The 20167-nt window shown below is 49.0% G+C and overlaps 2 protein-coding genes across 11 annotated transcripts in view; one reads left to right on the plus strand and one right to left on the minus strand.

Moving 5' to 3' along the window:
* Positions 1–10079, plus strand: part of CC2D1B (coiled-coil and C2 domain containing 1B) — a 14202-nt gene extending 4123 nt beyond the window's left edge. Inside the window, exons 4-24 of the mRNA XM_008531667.2 lie at positions 148–251; positions 624–782; positions 1214–1339; positions 1533–1692; positions 1899–2080; positions 2261–2336; positions 2447–2557; positions 2643–2770; positions 3028–3100; positions 3307–3443; positions 3871–3988; positions 4072–4244; positions 4649–4774; positions 5402–5460; positions 5547–5663; positions 6043–6116; positions 6252–6310; positions 6541–6592; positions 7063–7162; positions 7328–7418; positions 8647–10079. Of these exons, the coding sequence (XP_008529889.2) occupies positions 148–251; positions 624–782; positions 1214–1339; positions 1533–1692; positions 1899–2080; positions 2261–2336; positions 2447–2557; positions 2643–2770; positions 3028–3100; positions 3307–3443; positions 3871–3988; positions 4072–4244; positions 4649–4774; positions 5402–5460; positions 5547–5663; positions 6043–6116; positions 6252–6310; positions 6541–6592; positions 7063–7162; positions 7328–7418; positions 8647–8775 (2354 nt within the window). The 3' untranslated portion in view covers positions 8776–10079. The remainder of the gene's footprint in view (positions 1–147; positions 252–623; positions 783–1213; positions 1340–1532; positions 1693–1898; positions 2081–2260; positions 2337–2446; positions 2558–2642; positions 2771–3027; positions 3101–3306; positions 3444–3870; positions 3989–4071; positions 4245–4648; positions 4775–5401; positions 5461–5546; positions 5664–6042; positions 6117–6251; positions 6311–6540; positions 6593–7062; positions 7163–7327; positions 7419–8646) is intronic.
* The window catches only part of ZFYVE9 (zinc finger FYVE-type containing 9), a 192745-nt gene continuing 182289 nt past the window's right edge, over positions 9712–20167 (minus strand). For all 10 annotated transcript variants that reach the window (XM_070609634.1, XM_070609641.1, XM_070609633.1 and 7 more), the window contains 3 exons: positions 18960–19065; positions 16465–16641; positions 9712–15027 (listed from right to left, as the gene is read on the minus strand). In XM_070609634.1, the coding sequence (XP_070465735.1) occupies positions 14866–15027; positions 16465–16641; positions 18960–19065 (445 nt within the window). In that variant the 3' untranslated portion in view covers positions 9712–14865. The remainder of the gene's footprint in view (positions 15028–16464; positions 16642–18959; positions 19066–20167) is intronic.

A 20167-nucleotide genomic window follows, 5' to 3' on the forward strand; every position in this document is an offset into this window, starting at 1 on the left:
CGTTTCCCAGGTGTGAGTTTGGCTGTGGAAGGGAAGGATTCCGACCTGGGTGGAGAAACGCACAAGTACAGTGGGTTGAAGACCCTCTTTTCCACCTCGTGGGCCTTCTCTGAGTTGCCCTGACCCTCTGTGACCCTCTTCCCCCAGCTCCCCTGCCTATGGCCCACATCGAGCAGCTGGCGGCGGACTGTATGCGGGATGTGGAGGAGGAGGAGGAGGAGGAAGGGCTGGAGGAGGACGCAGACTTGCTGGTGCGTCTGCCAGGCTGGTGTGCGAGGGCCCTGTGGTCAGGCCTGTGGAGGGGGCCTGGGGTTTGTGCCTCTGTGTGCTCTGGTGTGGAGTGAGTGCTTTGCCCTTCTTGGACCCGTTTTCCTGACTGTACAGTGTGAGACTGGTCTCCTTTGATGTCTGGTCTGAGCTCTGTACTTGGGTCTTCTCAGATTTCGAGTCTGCACTGTTTCGAGGTCAGCCTTGATCAGATTAAAGAAGTGTTTTGGTAAAGGGGATTTTCAGACACAGTAACTGATGTTGGGAAATAGTGCTGGGGGAGAGGGTCCTTTATTCTCAGATCCTACCATAGCTATGGCCATGAGGCTCCCAATCTGGGACTTGTGTCTCCCCAGACTGAACTGCAGGAGGTCCTGGGTGCAGATGAGGAGGCTGGGCCCCTGGATGGCAGTGAGACAGCCAGCCCAGGTGTCCCTGAGGAGGAGAAGGGACAGGAAAACATTGAACCCCCTGTGCAGACAGCTCTCCTAACAGCTTCGGTCCCAGCGGCTCAGGTAGGTTCTGGAGGGACCCTGTGTGCCTTTGATCGCCCTGTGTGTCCGTGTACTAACACGCATGTAGCCTGGCTTGCATAAGAAGGCTCAGTAACCCTTTCCAGGGCCCTCCTCTAGCAGCTGCCCCACGCAGAGACTGAGCATGAGAAACTCCTTGGTAGCTGGCCGGCTTCAAAGGCCTCTCTGTTCTCCCAGCCCACCCCCCGCAGCCATTTCCTGGCCACCACAGATTGTCTGGGCCTCTCTGTTTGCCTCCGATATGGCCTCTGGCCTCTCCAGTGAGTCTTTGCCTCCCACCTTGAGGCTCTTAGGCTCTTCCTTCTCCTTGAATCGAAGAGCTCCATTTTCTGGGGCAGCTTCCTTGCAGGGAGGGAGCAGCAAGGGCCTAGCTGGCCCTGGAGTGGCCAGGCCCTGAACTGAAGTATCTACAGGCTGGAGGGCCTCAGGTGCTGCAGGCTCTGCTGGAGGATCGGATCCACAACTACCGGGAGGCTGCGGCCAGTGCCAAGGAGGCCGGTGAAGCAGCCAAAGCCAGGCGCTGTGAGCGCGGCCTGAAGGTGGGTTGGGACCAGCCGGGGAGCAGGGCTAGGAGGAGTGGGGCTGAGGGTGGTGGGTGAGGCAGCAGGAGGTTGGGCTGGTGGAGTAGAGGCCTCCCCATCAGCCTTGTGGAGGTAAAGGGCCCCTGGTCTGTATTCGAGCAGGGACCAGGCCAAGGTGGCTGGCTGGGTTTCTGGTTCTTTTCTCCCTCAGACTCTGGAGTCTCAGCTGGCTGCTGTGAGGAAAGGCAGGAAGATCAATGAGGATGAGATCCCACCTCCAGTGGCCTTGGGCAAGAGGCCTCTGGCCCCCCAGAAAACAACCAACAGGAGCCCTGAGGCAGACTCCCCAGGTCCCCCCACTGTGGAGCCAGGTATCTGGAGACACTCAAGTCCTGTCTAGTTCCCAACGTCAGAGCCAGTGGCCTGCCTTCTCATCCTGTCACTGTCCATTGCCATCAGTCGCACCTCCCCTGAGAGGTCCTCAGGCCAACCAGACCTGTGGTTGCTGGGAACCCAAAGCATGCACCTTCTTCTTTGAGCCTCATGCCCCCTCTGTGGGCTTTTTGTTTCTCCACAGACAACCCTTCCCAGCCTGAGACAAGCCTCTTGGGCAGCCCTCGCATTTCTGCCCCACCTGACTCAGACCCCGACCCCCGGGCCCTGTTGTTGGCCCGACAGAGAGAATACAAAACGGCTGCCCTGAATGCCAAGCGGGCTGGACACCTCGACCGTGCCCGAGAGCTCATGAGGACGGGGAAGGTACAGCGCCGGGCTCAGGCCCTGTGTCTAACCTCTTGTTTCACAGATGCGGACAGTGACCTCCTCAAGGTCATGCAGCTAGACTGGGCTTGAGTGAAACTAGCCTGAGAGGGCATTTTTCACCCCAGGCTCTTGGGGTTCCCTGGCTTATGCCCACACTTGCTTTTCTTTCTACTGCAGAAATTTGGTGCTGTCCTGGAGGCTCTGGAGAAGGGGCAGCCTGTGGACCTGAGTGCCATGCCCCCAGCACCTGAGGGTCAGTATGCGGATGGTGGGGGGAGCCTGCTCAGGCGAGGGTTGGGGAGGAGTTTTAGGGCTGGGGCTGGCCAGACATCCCCATCGACACCTCTGCTCTGGGTCCCCCAGACCTGAAGCTCCTCCCACAGGCTTCCAAGGCCCCCACAGCACCCTCAGTTGTATCCCCAGCAGTGGAGCGAGTGCAGCCCTTGCTGGCCCCTGACACCCCAGCAACCCCAGGTAGGATGGGATGGTGGGACTGTGGAGTGGCAACCTGGGGAAAAGCAGGCAGAGTTGACGCCATCTCCTTCTTCCTTTCAAACAGCCCCTACTGAGCCACAGACAGTGCTGGATGCGCTGCAGCAGAGGCTGAGCAAGTACCGTGAGGCAGGCCTCCAGGCCCGGGGCAGTGGGGATGAGCGCAAGGCCCGGATGCACGAGCGCATTGCTAAGGTGGGCCCGCAGCCACGCAGCCCCCTGCCCTGTGTGGGCCTCTCCCCCTGGCTGGCGGCGCTCTGTCTGTCTGCTCTTGCAGCTAGCCCTGGTCTTTGAGATCCCATCCCGTCTGTATCTCTCTCAGGAGCTCTTGCTGCTTCAGGGGCTCTTTTTCCTCCTGGGGCTGCTGTCTCCTTCTTCCTCTCCCTGTTTCTCCCCGTGTGGAGGCTGCAGACTGCTGCCCACCGTAAGTCCCTCCCTTCCTTCGCTTGCAGCAATATCAAGATGCCATTCGAGCACACCACGCAGGACGGAAAGTTGACTTTGCTGAGTTGCCTGTTCCTCCAGGTGGGTGGGCCTTGGCCTAGGGGCTTTAGGAGGAGGTGTCTGAGCAAGACAGAGGAGGGGGAAATGATTTCTCATGGATCTGCCTCCACTCTTGTGGGAGCCACCCATCCCAGCCATGTCCAAGAAGATACAGCCAGGGCCCACAGCAGCCTAGTGCTTCCCTGAGGCTCCCCTGCCCCTCTCCCAGCTGGCTCTCTCTTCCACAGGATTCCCTCCCATCCCTGGCCTGGAACCCACCACGGTCACTGAGGAGGATGCAGTGGCAGCTACTTTAGCAGCTGCCCAGAAACTGGCTTCCTCAGAGGATGCAGCCCCAGCAGAGGAAGACGAGGATGAGAACGAGGTTTGGCTGAGGGCCCAGGTCTCCGGGGTTGGTGGGGGGAGACAGCAGATGAGAGGCAAACCCAGACCCTGTTGTTGCCCATACTAACAAACCCAGCAAGGGAGGTATTCTTTCTTCCGTTTTACAGACAAAAAACTTGGCCAAGGGCACCCAGCTAGGAGTTAGCAGAGCTAGATTCAAACCAAGGTCTTTCTGACTCCAGAGCCCAGGTTCAACCCTTTACCCTGCCATCTCCTGTTGGGAAGGGTAGTTCAGAGCTTTGAGGCTGCTTGTAGCTCTGAGATTCTCTAGGGCCCATGAGGGGAAGCCGTTCATCTCAGGTCACACAGTGAGTTAGTGCAGCGTTAGGAAGACAGCCCAAGTCTGGGAGCGGGCATGGCTGGGGTGGGGAACAGATCGCCTGTGATAGCCTCTTGGGCACCTGCAGGATGAGTCCCCAGCTCAGGCCCCAGTGGCCAAGAAGCCAGCACAGCCTCTGGTTCCTTCATCCCGGTCCCTGCCTGAGCCCAAGGCCTCGAGTTCTAAGGAGTCACTGAGTCCCTCTGGTGAGTTGGGCAAAGAGGGGTGGAGGAGTGAAGGCTCTGGTGAGGGGCATGCACGGCTCTAACCATTGTCCCTCTCCCTTCAGTGCGGGAGCAGCTGGCAGTGCTAGAGACACGGAAACTGCAGTACCAGCGGGCTGCCCTGCAGGCCAAGCGTGGCCAGGACTTGGAGCAGGCCAAAGCTCACATGCGGGTGGCCAAGTGCCTTGAGGCTCAAATCGTCCAGGTCCGAGCTGGGCGACCCGTGGACCTCTCCAAGGTGAGTCCTACCTGGTTAAGCAGCAGGACTTCTCTGGCAGAGAAGGTGAGTGACAGGCTTGATGGGCAGGGCTATGAAGGAGGCACCTGCTTGGAGGAGGTGGGACTTGGGTAGGACGTGGTGATAGCTGAGAAAGAGCCTTTTGCTTATGCCTTTCTCTATCTCTTTCCCAAGAGAGGCCAGGGGAAGGCCAGGTAGGCTGCCTGTGGTCAGAGATGACAAGGCAAGGCCAATGGGAGGCAGAGCATTGCAGCAGCCTGGGATAGAAGGGGAGGCAATGAGTTCTCACCACTGGGGGTTAGTAGAACCTGGAGAAACATTTAGTTTGGATTTCTGCATTTGTTAGGCTCAGTAGAGGAATAATCTGACTCTTGGGGCCCTGAGGGGCCTTGTGACCTGGCCAGGTGCCTTCACCCTTGACGGATGAGGAGGGTGACTTCATCCTCATTCATCATGAGGACCTGCGACTCTCCCAGAAGGCCGAGGAGGTGTATGCCCAGCTACAAAAAATGCTTTTGGAGCAACATGAGGTTGGTAGACTGCTTGTCTGTCCTCCCCTTTCAGTGCCCACAGCCTCCCTCTGGGGAAAGGCATGTGGCTCAGATGAGAGAGGCATGGATTCAAGTTCTAGCTCTTCCTCTTACTGCTTGTGTGACCTTGGGCTAGGCACTTCCCCTCTCTGAGCCACATTCTTCTCATCTGTAAAATAGGATGATTAATGCCCCTCTTTCAGGGTGGTTATGAAGTTCAGACAACAGAGTAGAGGGGGGAGAGTACTTTGAAGATGGGAGGAAGAAGAGTTAGGGGAGACAGATATATCAAAATATATATGTACATGTATATTTGTATGTGTGTGTAACTGTCTGAAGTGCTGCCTGCAAGTTGGCCTTCTGAAGTGACGTTTCTATTAGGTTTTGAAGGAAGAATAGGAGTTTGCTAAGTGAATTTGGGGAAATGGCTATCCTCAAGAGAGGAAACAGCAAAAACTTAGGCAGAAAAGTGTGATTGGACTTGGAAACGATGACCTTGGGGTATGTGTTGGGGAAGCAGAGGGGTGAAGCTGCAGAAAGTTGTAGCTTTCAGAAGTCAGGCCTCGAATGCCAACCTAGACAGATCCTGCTCTGGGCTCTGGAGTCACTCTGGACCCCTATTTTCAGAAGTGTCTGCTGTACTCTAAGCAGTTCATGCACCAAGGCAATGTGACTGAGACTACCCGGTAAGTGAGGGGCTGGGGCTGGGGCTTGTTGGGTGGGGAGCAGAAATGAACCCCGCCATGTTGATGTGCGTGCCTGTCCCTATCAGGTTTGAGAAGCTTGCTCAGGACCGCAGGAAGCAGCTTGAAATCCTGCAGCTGGCCCAGGCCCAGGGCCTCGACCCTCCCAGCCACCACTTTGAGTTGAAGACATTCCAGACTGTGAGGTGCTGAAGCCTAAGGGAGACAATGGCTCCATGCAGGGATGGAGCAAGAGGCTGGGAGCCAAGGCTGGAGACTTAGGGCCCTTGAGTGAGGCTTCCCAGGCTTGGCCCTGCTCTAGGCACTGGGGCTGGGAGTGGAGGGGGTGGGGAGAGGACATGACACCTGCCTGTGAGGAGCTCAGAGCTGTGGGTGGCTGGGGAAGGAGCTCTGGACTAGGGGTCAGAGCCCAAGGTCTGTGTACCAGCTTTGCTGCTGCTAACCCAGACAAGCTTTGCCTCCCTGGGCCCCTCCCCTCCTGATTACCAGCCACCCAGCTGGCAGGCAGTCACTGGAAGAGGAGACCTTTCCCCACTGCTCTTTCTCCTTGCTTCCTGGCTGTAGGATCTTCTCAGAACTCAACAGCACAGAAATGCATCTGATCATTGTCCGGGGAATGAACCTCCCAGCACCTCCAGGTAGCCCTAAAGCCACCCTACTCCAGGAGGCTCTTGCCCAGACTGGCCAATAGGGAAGCTTTGGCTCTCCCTCCACATCAAGTGCTGGGCTCCTGGCTAACCCTTCTGATCCTGACTCCCGTTTCTCTTTCATAGGGGTGACCCCTGATGACTTGGATGCTTTTGTGCGGTTTGAGTTCCACTACCCTAACTCGGTGAGGTTCAGGTAGAGGTAGGATCTTCTGAACCCCGTCTTCCATTCCAGGACCCTGTGCTCCATTTCTCTGCATCCCTGGGAGGTCTCCCATAGGGAGGGGTTTGAAGACCCTCGGGCCCATTCCCTACAGGGGTCCCTTCCCTCGACACAGACTTAGCCCAGAGTTCCCGGCCCTGGATACCTGTTTTTTTTCAAGCTGTCCTGACTTCTTCCTTCTTACTGCTTTAGGAGCAGGCTCAAAAAAGCAAAACAGCTGTGGTAAAGAACACAAACTCACCAGGTGAGGGCCACTTTCTCCTCCCTTCCTCTCTGTCTCCAGCACTTATGTTTCCAGAGTGCTTTCAGATCTATTATCTTACTTGGTCTACTCAACTTGGGAGATAAAGGCAGGTATTATCATCACTCCTCTAATGTAGTTGGGGAAACAGGCTCAGGGAGGTAAAGGGTCCCGCCTGGGGCCTCATAGCAAGGAGGTGGTGGGAATGGGACTTGAATCCAGGAATCTGGACTCCAAATTCCAAGTCCTTCCCCCTTTGGTGTAATCTGTGTCTAAAAGTATGAGAACTGTCCAGCTGGACTGCCAAGGCCAGGATCTCCATGCTCTACGTCCCTCTGGTGGCAGCCCCTCTGAATTGCGGGCAGAGAGATCAGGATGGGAGGCCAGCTCTAGCCCTCTGTTTCCTCAGGAAATCCCTGGGACCCAAGTCTCTTCTTGTCTTCGCCCCTTCTTGTCTTCTCCCCTTCTTGTAGAATTTGATCAGCTGTTCAAACTAAACATCAACCGAAACCACCGAGGCTTCAGGAGGGTGATTCAAAGCAAAGGAATCAAATTTGAAATCTTCCACAAAGGGTGAGGCCCCCGACCATCAGTCACACTGACTAGTTGGGCTGGAAGGAATGGCCTCCATTGCTGCTGCTCCTGCCCCTGCTACTACTCTTTTCCTGTGCTGGGCTTAGCTGGATCATTCCTGCCTTCCCTGCTCAGTTCAAGCCTCTCTAACTCTTGGCTTCCCAGATCCTTCTTCAGAAGTGACAAGCTGGTCGGCACAGCTCACCTGAAACTGGAGCGGCTGGAGAATGAGTGTGAGATCAGAGAGATTGTGGAGGTAGGGTGGGCGAACTAGAGGGCTTGGCAAGAGAAGAGCCAACAGTCATTGAACATCAGTCCCTTGTGTAGGCTTTTTTGCCCGTTAATTTAAAAATATCCACAAGTGTGCTGTAGAGTAGGTGCTATTCCCATTTCACAAATGAAGAGATTCAGAGGGTCTGAGAAAATGTCATAGTGCTACCCAGACAAGAAGTAGCTGTACTCCTTCCACAACACTCTGGGCCACTCAGGTTCCCAGATGGTGCATTAGAGGGGTGTGATCATTGCTGTCAACTTGGCACACAGCAATTTCTAGGTTTTAGGGGTGGAGTTATGGTTGGGGCAATTGTCTGGCAGCGTGATGAAGCAGAACAAACTCTGGACATAAAGTTGATAAAGTCTGGATCAGGGACCCACCAGAACGCACCTAGTGTTTGGAAATCAGCCCCACACTGCTCCTTAAGCTTCTGTGAACTCATCGAATTCACAGGCAGGGATTCTAAGAGCTTGCCTGATGGATGAGGAAACTAAGATCCAGAGAGGAGAAGGTGTTACATGAGCTCGTACAGTGTGTCCTGGGCAGAGCTCAGCCCAGAGCTTTGCTGATGCCTTTGTAGACTGGGGCTTCTCCCCCTGTAGGGTGCCTGCCCTCCACCCACCCCGCCACCTGCTGGGGGGGAGTCGTTCTTAAGTGGCGCCTGCTCTGTATTGGTCCCATTGAGAGTGGTCACACTTCTTGAGCCTGTAGGATTGCTTTGCACTCCAGCTGCCCCACCTCATACCCAGAAAGAGGGAAGCAGTGTGGGGGCTGGAAAGGAACCCTTGCTTGGCCTGGGTTCTAGTCCTGGCCTTGCCATACAGTGGCTATATAACTTTACCATCCACTTTCTCTGGGCCATTGTGAAGTGAGGGTTTGGGCTTAGTGGTTTTCAAGCTGTACCTTGAAGCCAGAGCATTTTTTCCAGGAGTTGCCTTGAGGAAACTGAGTGAGCAGAGCTCTAGGTTTCTAGGTGAGAGCATTGATGCTTATTTGGATTTATATAATACTTTGTTTATAAAACTTAACCTAAAACCATCCCCACCTGCACCAAAGAGCAGAAGGGCAGTGTTGTCATGAAATGTGACTTCTGTGTTGATACTGCAGGACGTTTTCTCTCTTCTCATTCCTTACCTGTGACAGAGGGAGCTGCCTGCTCCCAGCCCCTGCCCCCTTCAGTTACCATCTCCCCTTTCTGTGGTCTTCACAGGTCCTGGATGGAAGGAAGCCCACTGGGGGCAAGCTGGAGGTGAAGGTGAGGCTGCGGGAGCCTCTGAGTGGCCAGGACGTGCAGATAGTCACTGAGAACTGGCTGGTCCTGGAGCCCAGGGGCCTGTGAGGTGGGCAGCTCTCTGGGCCCTCCGAACCTCTGCCCCCTGCTCTCTGCCCAGGCCCCTTCCAGTACTCATATCTGGGGAGCAAGCCTAAGAATTTCTCATCTGTGAGGATGATCAAGAGGCAAAACTGTTGGATAGGGCTCATGATCCTCAATAGACCTGAGGAGGGAAGTAAACCTTCCCAGGTCTATCTTTAGGAAGTCCTTTCTAAACTGTATTTGGATATTCACTGCAGTTTACACTCACTTCCCATGCTTTGTGCCCTTGTGCAGCAGATGGTCAGAGTCAGGCCAGCGATTGTGTGCGGGAGCATACTTTTCCCAGCTTTGCTGGCTACAGAACCCTTTGTACCTAAGGGAGATGCTGCTACACAAGCACCAAAGACCTGTTAAGTACGTGCATTACTGACCACCGTCCTGGTCTGTCTTTCCTGTTGCTGACCCCTCCCTGGGCCTCCACTGAAGCAGGCAGGAATCCAGGAGTCCCCCTCCCCCTCCCTCTGAGTGAAGGCAAGGCCTCATTGCTCTGTGCCATGGAGTCTTGTAGCCCCGTAACCCTGTGAGCAACTGTGTGCAGCTTTCCCCAGCCCCCAGTTGCAGCATTCCTGGATGTGCCTTTAAAAGATGTAACTGTGAGGGATGGGAGAACTCGAGCGTGATCGGGAAGCCCCTGGCTTAGGGCGGGGCAGGGTTCCGTGACTCCAGTTGGTCAGTGGCAGCCCGTCCCATACAGCCCCGTTTACCCTGGCTCTGCCTGTGCCTTGGTTCCTCACGGCTGCTGCCCCAGCGTCCCTGCTTCCCAGAGCTCTCAGTGGAGGAGGGAGGTTATGTTCAGGACGTGTGGTGGGCAGTAAGGGCAAGTTTGTGCTGTGGACTCAGTCCATGCACCTAAGACTAAAAGACTGTTAACTGAAGAAAAAAAATTATATATATATATAATAATTTTAAGTAACTTTTTATTTAAGAAACTAGGTCTAAGTCATTACAAGGGTTTTATACTCTACACACAGAGTAACCATCAAAGTCCTAAACAAAAGCCCTGCTCCTTGTCACTTTTTAAAAGCCAGAGTAGCAGTAACATTTAATTGACAGGCACTGCAGCTATGGCTTCCTCTTCTGAGAGAGGGCAGGGGAAGCATCGCCTCTTCAGGGGTTCACCCAGGGAAATCCCCCAGTTCTTTCCCAAGAAATTCTCCTTGGCTTTGTTATTCTGAATGGAGACATAGGAGGGATTTGTGGTTACAATAGATTTAATATTCAAAAACAGCAATATTCTACATTTCTTAGAAATAAACTTTAACATCCCATCTTTTTTTTTTCTCCTTTTTTGAAGCATTAACTTCAGTTCAACACAGCATTCCTCAAGATCATTTTTTAAAGCCTCTAAGTGAAGCAAATACATTCAGCTTCCTTATCTCTCTCGTATTGCATAAGCACAGGTCAGGGTTGAGCTTTCGTGTGTGTCTGTTTCTGGGATAGGGCTGGACCATGCTTTCCTGCCCTCGAGAGAGAGCTTTTAGTGGGTAAGAGCAGGAATGCCAGGCAAATGACTTTTTTCCAAGCGCTTTCTGACCAGTCTTACCTCTCAGAGTGAACTACCAAAATTTCTCCAGGTGGGAGACTAAACACTTAATTGCAGTCACACCTGTGTGTCAAGCAGTACTCTAGAATGAAAAGGAGGGTCGTAAGCCTCCATAAGGTGGCCTAGAACAAAGGGGTGGCCAGGAGGTTTCCTGACCCAACCTAGTCTTCCCCTCAGGGTTTGTACCCAATCCGCTGCTTACTAAGAGGGCTAGAAGGACAGCTGTTCTTGAATGTTCCAGCCAGCCCTAGGAATTCCTAAACTCAGGCCTCTGCTGGAAATGCCCTATTCCAGTTTGATAGGAAGTTTTCCATGGCTCACAGATTTGTCTGCTTCATTGCTCTTTGCTTTTTGGAAAACAACCTCCAGGCAGAGGGAAGCAAGACAAAGCCACCTACTGGACTTGGCGACTGAGGTTCTTAAAAGGCCTCTGTTGTAGTCAAGGCACACGGGGGTCACTGCTAGGGGGAGGATCCTGCCCAGCCTCATCTTGTCCTAAGATTTGTCCAGATGCTGCAATCACACATCGGAGATTAGGGATGCGTGGGCAGCTGGGACCCAGCCCTCACCCAGATAATTTTTAAATTTTAAATACTCTCTTTGATCTGGTGCAAGGCACACATTCTTCTGAATTAGTGAACTGAATAAAATAGGAAGAAACTTATCAGCAAGTCCTGCTTATAATTAAAGGGCAAACTATTTTGTGACTTTAACATTATTTTTCTTTCTTATAGTACCATTCTGAAGCCTGTATTGTTGCTTCCAAATTTTGAGAGCTTGTTTTCCAAATATTTCTGGGCAGCTCCTAAAAGATCTTCCCCCATAAGTAAAGGCAGCTCCTTTTAGGATGAAACTGGTAGGGGCAGCCCGGGGCGAAGCGGTTAAGTTCGCACATTCTGCTTCGGCAGCCTGGGGTCTGCCAGTTTGGATCCCAGGTGCGGACATGGTACCGCTCATCAAGCCATGGCTGTGGCAGGCGTCCCACATATAAAGTAGAGGCAGATGGGCATGGATGTTAGCTCATGGTCAGTCTTCCTCAGCAAAAAGAGGAAGATTGGCAGCAAATGTTAGCCCAGGGCTGATCTTCCTCCCCCCACTGCACCCCCCCCCCCAAAAAGGATGAAACTGGTAGAGCCAGGGAGCTTGTGGGGGTCCAACTCCATCACATCACATGTTTCTATATAACAAGCGGATTGCTTGATTATTGTCTGAAATGCATTAAGTGTATAAATTATTCCTGAGATGACTAGTTATGATAGAAGTAAATTCAGTTGTAAATTTTGGGCCCACCTGCATTCAGGAACCACTGAATGAGGAAAGACACTAGATGGGAATGTAACACAGGGCAGAGTCCCATTTTCTATAGCCCTGGAGTCTAGTAGGTGCTCAGAAGGTGCTGACAAAAATAAATGAGGGGCTGGCCCCGTGGCCCAGTGGTTGAGTTGGCGTGCTCCGCTTTGGCGGCCCAGGGTTTTGCTGGTTCGAATCCTAGGCGCGGACATGGCACTGCTCATCAGGCCATGCTGAGGTGGCATCCCACAACTAGAAGGACCCACAACTAAAAATACAAAACTATGTACTGGGGGTATTTGGAGAGAAAAAGGAAAAGAAATCTTAAAAAAAAAAAAAAAAAAAAAAGGGAAACTGTATTGCCTAGCATTTGGTAAGAATTCAAGAATTTAAAAAAATTTAATAAGTTACCAGAATGGCAATTCTATTCCTCTTTAGTTTATAAGGATCTCATATCTAAGTCTCTATATTTTACGTTTACATTCTAGAAAATTTTGACTGACTTAGAAATGTGATGTTTCAGCTCTCCGCTATATATAATTCTTACAATATATGGTGCATAAAAACAAAGTTAAAGAAGGAAAAAAGTAAACTAGCCTTGGGTATTTTATGCCTAATTCCACAAGAAGATTTTACTAAACATAAAGGACATTTTACACAATTGAGAATGGACCTGACTCTGTAGGGGCCAGAGTTTGTCCTTAGTGGGAGAATTAAAAAGCTTGCACTGATCCAGAAGTACGTACAGTTGCAAGATTATTTAGCTGAGTGAGAAGAAAGACAAACTTCTATAGGAAAATGGAACCAAGTCCAAACTTCCGAGGTATATTTACACCAAGCTGGATGTTACACCCCAAATACCTTTCCTGTTGGGTTTAGGGGGTGGCAGTCCCAGGGCTCAGTCCTTACAAGCTGGTGTTCTATGGGCATGTACTCTTGTTTTCCCTCAGAGGCCCCGAGTACCTCTGAGTCTATGAGAAGGTCAGTCACAGTTTTCTGTAAGCACCATCAGCAAAGCCTATGGAGCGGCAGCTGTAGAATGTGGATACCCCACCCATCCCGAAGACGGATACACCTAGCTAGCCACGCTTCAACGGCCAGGCTTTTGGGCCTCTGGAAAACAGCTGCTGCCCTATTGCCCTCAACAGTTCCACAGCCTGTACATGCCAAGCGCTAAGCCCACCTCTGGCCACTGAGGCCTGCATTAGCTTCCAGGGGATTCTTGGAACTGTCCTTTTCCTGCAGAGGGACGCCTGCTTGGCCTGGGCTTTCAGAAGATGCCACTCACAAGGGAGGGAGTTGGCCTAAGAGCAGTGTTTTTCAGACTGGGTTATGACATCCATTTGGTCTGAGACCAAAATAAGTTTTTACTAAAAGAGAAAATGATCAGAATGCATCACATATATGTAAACCAAATCTTGGTTCCTCATACCACTCTCACTAAAAGAAACCAGGGCTCCTTGGAGAAATGGCTGACTCCGTGGCTGGGGCAGGGTAAGCACAAGATGATCCTGGAGCATCTTGTCAGGCAAGAAAAGAAAGTTTTCCATAACATGATAGGAGCATGTCACCAGGACGTAGGAACTAGCTTAAAGGGGCTTCCTCTGGCCAAATCAGACCATTTGAGCACCAAAATAATGAATTACAACCATTCAAAAAGTACTCTATAAGCTCATAATGAAAATTAAGTTACAGTGCTGGAATTGGAAAACCATTTTGTAGCCATCATAGAAAAGATCAATTCAGACAAGAAACATCAGTGGACACTAAATCCAAGGGGAAATTTTGATGAGCAAGATATCTGCATAATCTGAAAGTGTCTCTACACATATTGGTTATTCATTCCAAGGGGTAAAATATACAGTGAAAAAACTGAACAAGACCTTGACCAGGTCATCAAAATTTACCATAATTAATGAAGGGCACAGATGGCTATCAAGTGACCCCAGATAAGATGCCCTAAAAAGGATACAGCATCATTTAGGGAGGCTTCTGGCCAAGAATGCATAAACTGATTCTAATTATCAGGAAACACCAAATTCAAAATGAGGCATTTTCTACTTAAAAAATGGGGTGAGGGAATTCACTAAAAATATCGATGAAAGAGGACAGCTACTTGCCATGTCTGATCCTAGGCTGGAAGCTTTACTGGAGGGAAAAATGCTATGAAGGACATTGGACAGATGATAGCTTAAAGTATCAGGTCAATGCTACATGGACTCAAGTTGAGAACTGTCTTGCAGTTAGGTAAGAGGATATCCTTATTTTTAGGAAATAAGCATTAAAGCATTTAGGGGTAAAGGGCGATGATGCATGCGACTTACTTTCAAATGCCTCAGTTTTTATGGAGAGAGAGAAACAATGATGAAGCACATGAGGCAAAATGTTAATACTTGAAAAATGGGTGAATCTAGGTAAGGCGTGCATAGGTTTTTTGGTACTTGCAACTTTCCTGGAAATTTAAATTATTTCTCAGTAAAAGGTTTTTAAAAATAGCTCTAGTGTATATTATAACTAAAAACATCTTGGGTGTATCCTGTCAGCTTTCCCAGAAAGCCCTTATTCAATACCCGCCACTCCCTGGGGCACATCTCCAGCAATCCTGAACTCAGCTCTGCGGTCCAAGTGACCTCGTTTACACCGAGCTGCCCTTCCTGGGCTAGACGAGAGACAGTCTGTTGGGTCTTTGATTCACTTCAATGAATAATGTGCTAAAAACAAAAATTTCTGTGTGACTTCTACCTGAAGTCACTGTGGTGTAACTGGGACAAGATCAGTATATCAATTCTGTACAAAGAGTGCAAGACTGATGCTTCATTTTTTATTTCCCCTCTGCCCTCCCACCCACCGTTGGTCATTGTTGTACCCATTGGAGCATTTCCGAGCACAAGACCGTAAGTAAGTCTTAAAACAGAGGAGCAGGATTCTTGTCTAAATAGTAACAGAAGGAGATTAGCTGCAAGGATAGCATAACTGCTGTGCAGTAACAGAAGCTGCCCAGATCTTCTTGGTGGACGATGCATAGAAGACTTAGAATTATGGAACCTCTGTCCCCCCAACCACCCTTTCCCACCCATGACCCCCAAACCCCCACTCCCTCCCCCCATCACCATTAATAGTGTTAACAAAAGCTTAATCTTCCAGTTCTAAAGTGCAAATGATTTGGGTATGACTGCTGTTGCAACAGGTCTGAACAGGAAAAAAAATGAAGTCCTCTCTGTCTATGCAATGTTTTCCAGAATATAAAAGATGAGTTCCATGACGATGGGGCCCTCATTGAGCTGGCAGGCCCCTCCATGGATCACCGGCACCAAAGCGCTGTCCAGATCGTTCATGTACTGCGAGGGAAGGGGCTGGCCATTGCTCCCTGCTTGATAGCCAACCTACACCGCAGAGAGAAGGGAATGACAGGTTACTGGACAAAGCTCTCTCCAGGGGGCTCAGGGCCAAAGAGGCTGAGCAGGAAAGGGATGTCCTTCTTGGCCATGGGCTAGACACATGGCAGTGAACACAAATTTCTCCTTTTCTTCCCTTAATTGTCATTTATCATCCTGTCCTTTATTCATCCTGACCCTACCACTTGGTAGCTGTGAGACCTTGGGCAAGACCCTAGTTTCCCAGGAAAGGAAAGGGTCGGGGGGAGTGGGGGAGAGGCATGGTGTAGGGAGGTATGGAATGTCAGAGATAATACAAGAAACTTTGGTTGTGAAAATTAAAATGAGAAACATACTAGGTACAATTCCCTAACATAGCAGGAACTGAACATCTGTTCTTCCATCCATCCACACACCATTTTATGAGCATGTACAAATACAAGGATTCAAAGATGAATGTAACAGGGCCCCTGCCCTCAAAAGGCTCAAACATTTAGCAGAAAAATGCTTGTTCTTTAGTTGTTTATATGAGGTAATTCTCTCCAGCCAGATTATCAGTACCATTCGAGAAAGGACCATGAAACCTCACTTGTATTACCCTGATATGCTTACTACGGCATTGGGCAAGACCTTAAACAGAAAATATATACTTGATGATGACCAGTCAGGAAATGGAGCCAGATATATAACCTTTCACATTTTTCCTGATAATGACACAACTCTGCATCAAAGCAGGAGCACTGAGATATGTCACAGGATCCAAAATCCAAAGAAATGTAGAGAGATGAGAATGCTAAACCACAGGAGAGAGACAATGGAACAAGGAATTGGGGCAAGGGGCATGTGCTAAGACTGGACTGTTACTACAAACAGCATACAAAAAAGTTAAGACAGGGAGGGAAGCCCGGCCATAGGAGACCTGAGCTGACAGGAAAAGTAATGGAGAAATAGCTCAAGTCTTAGCCACCAACCAGCATGGAAACGTTGACAGTAAGAAAAATCTTAAGGAGTGGGAGCTGCAGAGCCCAGTCAGCAGAAGCCTGCTGTAGTTGGATTAAGAAAAAACAGGACATGGGACAGCTTAGGACCTGCTCTCTGAGGGAGGCAGAATGATTCCTGAAGGGTGGGACTGGGCGGTTCTCAAAGAGTAGCACTGATACTGTTCACACAGGGCTGGCAGGTCCCTCACACACACTTCCCCTCCTTACCCCACACTACAGACAGTCCTTGGAAGACATTCAGGTGAGGAAGACAAGGTTCAGATGGTTCAGACTCTGACCAACACATGCAGGTGTATTACTAATAGAGGGAAGGCCAGGTGACTTACATCTGGTCAAGCCAGAAGGTGCAGAGAATTAAGCTCTCTGGGTTGATGCAGGAAACCTCATGTCAGAAAATACAGACTGCCCAAGGCCAGCTTCAAAGGCTACCTGAGACTCTTCTTACCTGATCTGAGTCAAGCGTCACACGTAGTCCCAGTTTAGTCATTCCATCTTCCTTCAGAAGCTTCAGATGGGGACAGAGAGCAAGGCAAAAAGCCTTGGCAACGTGCTCAGTCAATCGGCTATGATCTGCAGGATCACTCAGGCAATTGTGCTGGTCATCGCTTTCTAGGAAAAACACCTGTTCCCCACACAAAAGAGACTTAACCTTGCGCTCAGGAGATATGGGAAGAAACAAGTGCATCAGCTCACTGTGTATGAGCACCCTCATCCTCTGAGATGTGCAAGAAGACCTGACCCGCCTATCTCCCTGCTCTTGGCCATGGTCATAATGGTATGTTTTACTCAGAACCCCAAAAGGCTTCCATTTTGCATTGTGCACTTCTAAGAGGTAATCCTTATATGTGAACAATTTTCTTAGAAAACGATCTTAGAGTCTCAGATTTTGGCCCTTATAGATTATGTGACCCAACCCCCTTGTATTACAGATTACTCAGAGAAGAGAAGTGACTCACTCAAGAGCTAGAAGTACTTAGATGCAGGGCCAAGCCCAGATCCAAGTCTTCTGCTCCTCACACAGACAGAGCTTTCCCATCCATGGCCCTGCCACTGCTGAGGCCAGAGCTGTGTCAGTGTCCTGGCACCAAGCTGAGCACTGCACTGGGCACAGGCAGAAACACAGCAAACTTGGAACTGAGAGACCCAAGTCCTAGTCACATAGAGGAGGGTCAGGAGCAAGTCCTTTGACTTCTTCATGCCCAATTTGCCTTTGTAAAATGGAAAGCCCCTGTCCTCTCTGGTTATTGTAAAGAGAAAATAATATAAAAGCATTATATAAAAGAGATATGCAAATACACAATGCTTATAGATACCAACTCCTAGCTTACAGCTCAATAAGGGGCTTATACTAAGAATACTACAAAGCGGGGAGCTCTGAAGTCCTGTGCCCGATGCACTAGTGAGAACGGCAGCACGAAATGATGGGAAGAGCTCTAGACTGGGAGCCAGGAGACCTCTGGCCCTGCTCTGCCAGTAACTAGTAACAGAAAAGTCACAGGGCCTCTCTGAGCCTGTTTTCTCATTATGCAAATAAGATGGGTTGCCTCCCTACTTTTGAGGGAATGGAGGTCAAACTATTTTGTAAGCGATAAACCGTTTTATATGTTCCAGACCCTGCATTACTCAAAATGTGTCAAAGGGATAATCATTACAAAGCAAGCAGCTAAAAACACTGAGTTGCATATGAAAACACCAAGCCTGGTATGAAAGATAAGTTCCTTGGAGCAAGAGCTCGAGAACTGGAGAACCAGGTTCTGGTCTCTTGCTATCAGGAACCAGTCATGTGAACTTAGGCAAGGCACTTAACCTCTCATGGCCTCAGTTACCTTGTGCATAAAATGGAAAAGCTAGACGTCACAGTACTTTTTTAAAAATTAAGACTTTTAGATGTGGCATACATATACAATGGAATACTACTCAGCCATAAAAAAAGACAAAATCATCCCATTTGCAACAACACGGATGGACCTTGAGGGTATTATGTTAAGTGAAATAAGCCAGACAGAGAAAGACAAACTGTATAATTTCACTCATATGTGGAAGAAAAACACCAGGGACAAAGAGAACAGATTAGTGGTTACCAGAGGGTGAGGGGGTTGGGGTGGGTTCATAAGGGGTAAAGGGGCACATATGTATGGTGACTGACAAATAATAATGTACAACTGAAATTTCACAATGTTATAAACTATTATGACCTCAATAAAATTTTAAAAAACAGAAAAAAATTAGGACTTTTAAAGCTAAAAGGAATCCTAGAGATTTTATAATTTAATGCTTTATTTTACAGATGAGTATAAATGAGGTTGACAAGAAATTGAGACCCAGGACCTACCTGTTTATTCTCAGAGAATAAATTTTCTGATTTGTATGATATGTACACAGGGTGTCCCTGCTCGCTCCTCTCAGTTCCACGTAAGCCTCTAATACGGCTTTCAAATTAAGGAACAATAGTCTGGAAACAGCTTAGGCGTTGGCCAGATCTGGGTTTGAGTCAGGACTTTGCCATTACTTATTTACCCTGTAATCTTGGACAAGTTACTTAGTCTCTTTTTAGTTTTCTTCTTGGTGAAATAAGTTTATTTTTTAAAGACCGTGTTATCTAAGATAGTTTTATCTGTGAGTGCAGCATAACTAGCCCAGCTTTCTGAAGAAAACAGCAAAGATGGTATGTACCACTCAGAGATGCACCTTCTTGAATTCCAATACAAACAAATCTCTAAAAGCTAGTGCATAGGAAGGAGGAGACGTCACACTGCTGCAGGCTGCAGTTGGTGGCTTTTCTCCCAGTGAGCTAAGATAGACCAGAGGGAACTGGTGTATAGAAGGTAAACAGAGATATTTTTTTTTCTCATCCTCCAGAATCAGCCCAGAATGTGTCTCTGGGCCTAGCAAAAAATTGTGCTCAAAAGGGGTCAAGAATGCCAAGTTTCATTTGCTTACCTCTGTCCATCTGATGACTTTTCCATTTGCTTTATACTCTGATCCATGGAATATCTTCACGCTTGTTATAGATTCCATGGACTTCCCATCTATAGGACTTACGACACTAAAACAGAGGCAAAGGAAAGAGATGGAAGCAGCTCTTGAAGTTAGGAGAACCCCTTCTCAAGTCTTGCTACTAATTACATTAGGTGCCTTGCTGAACATATCTGTGCAACACATCACAGCAACAATAAGCCACTGCACAAAAATGTACGTGAACAGAGCACGGGAAGGGCTGATGCACTGAAACAATTCGAAGAACACACACAGAAAAGGAGTCATGATTCCAGGAGCTGGTTCTTTTAACATAAAGAAACTGTTTACTCAAACTTGCTCTCTTCTTCCAGCCTTCCTTCAATGAACACAGGGCCACCCACCCACTCTCCCTCTCCCCTCTGCTGTCACAGCACTCTGCTCCCGACTGTAGTAACACTCACCATGTTGTATTCTTCATATGTTTGTGAATCTGCCTTACAAATAAACTTGTAAAGGGAAGGGAATATAATATACTCACCTCTGTGTGCTATATTCCCAGTTCTGACACACTGCTTGGAACACAGAGCTTAATGTTTGTTGATTAAAAGAATTATTTGATCAAGTACGTTAATTATGACAGTGCTGGTGTGAACTGGTGAACGAGTATCTATATTATCTATCACAACGAATTCCCTTCAGTGCTAAATTATCATTCCTAGATTCCTAAATAGAATGGCCACTTGTTATAATCCTTTTCTCTCCAAAATATAGCAAGTATAAATATGTGAAGATACACACTCATTCTGACGAGGATTCAAATTAGTTGTCACAGAGTTTGCAAACTCTTCCTAAGTTTTCACACTTGTTTATGTTTTTGAATCTCTAGGTATAAAATATCAAATTTAACTTTAACTTCAGTATCAGGGATTCATTTCATTTGCTTGAATTAAAATTATTTAAACAATGTTAAGTTTAATTTCTAACTCATCAAACAACAATGTCAAAAAAAGGCAGCCTCAGTCGATTAGCACTCTTTTGAGAGAGGATACCCAGACGATGCAGGACCGGCTGGAAAACATTCAATTTATACACTACAGACTAAACTCCTGAGTTCAAGAGTCTGCCCTGAGGGGTCTTGTCCTCTCTTCTAAGATGCTGTCTCTGGCACCCGTTGTAGGAAGGGGCAACCT

This window comes from Equus przewalskii, chromosome 2 (assembly GCF_037783145.1).
Source record: "Equus przewalskii isolate Varuska chromosome 2, EquPr2, whole genome shotgun sequence".
Lineage (NCBI taxonomy): Eukaryota > Metazoa > Chordata > Mammalia > Perissodactyla > Equidae > Equus > Equus przewalskii.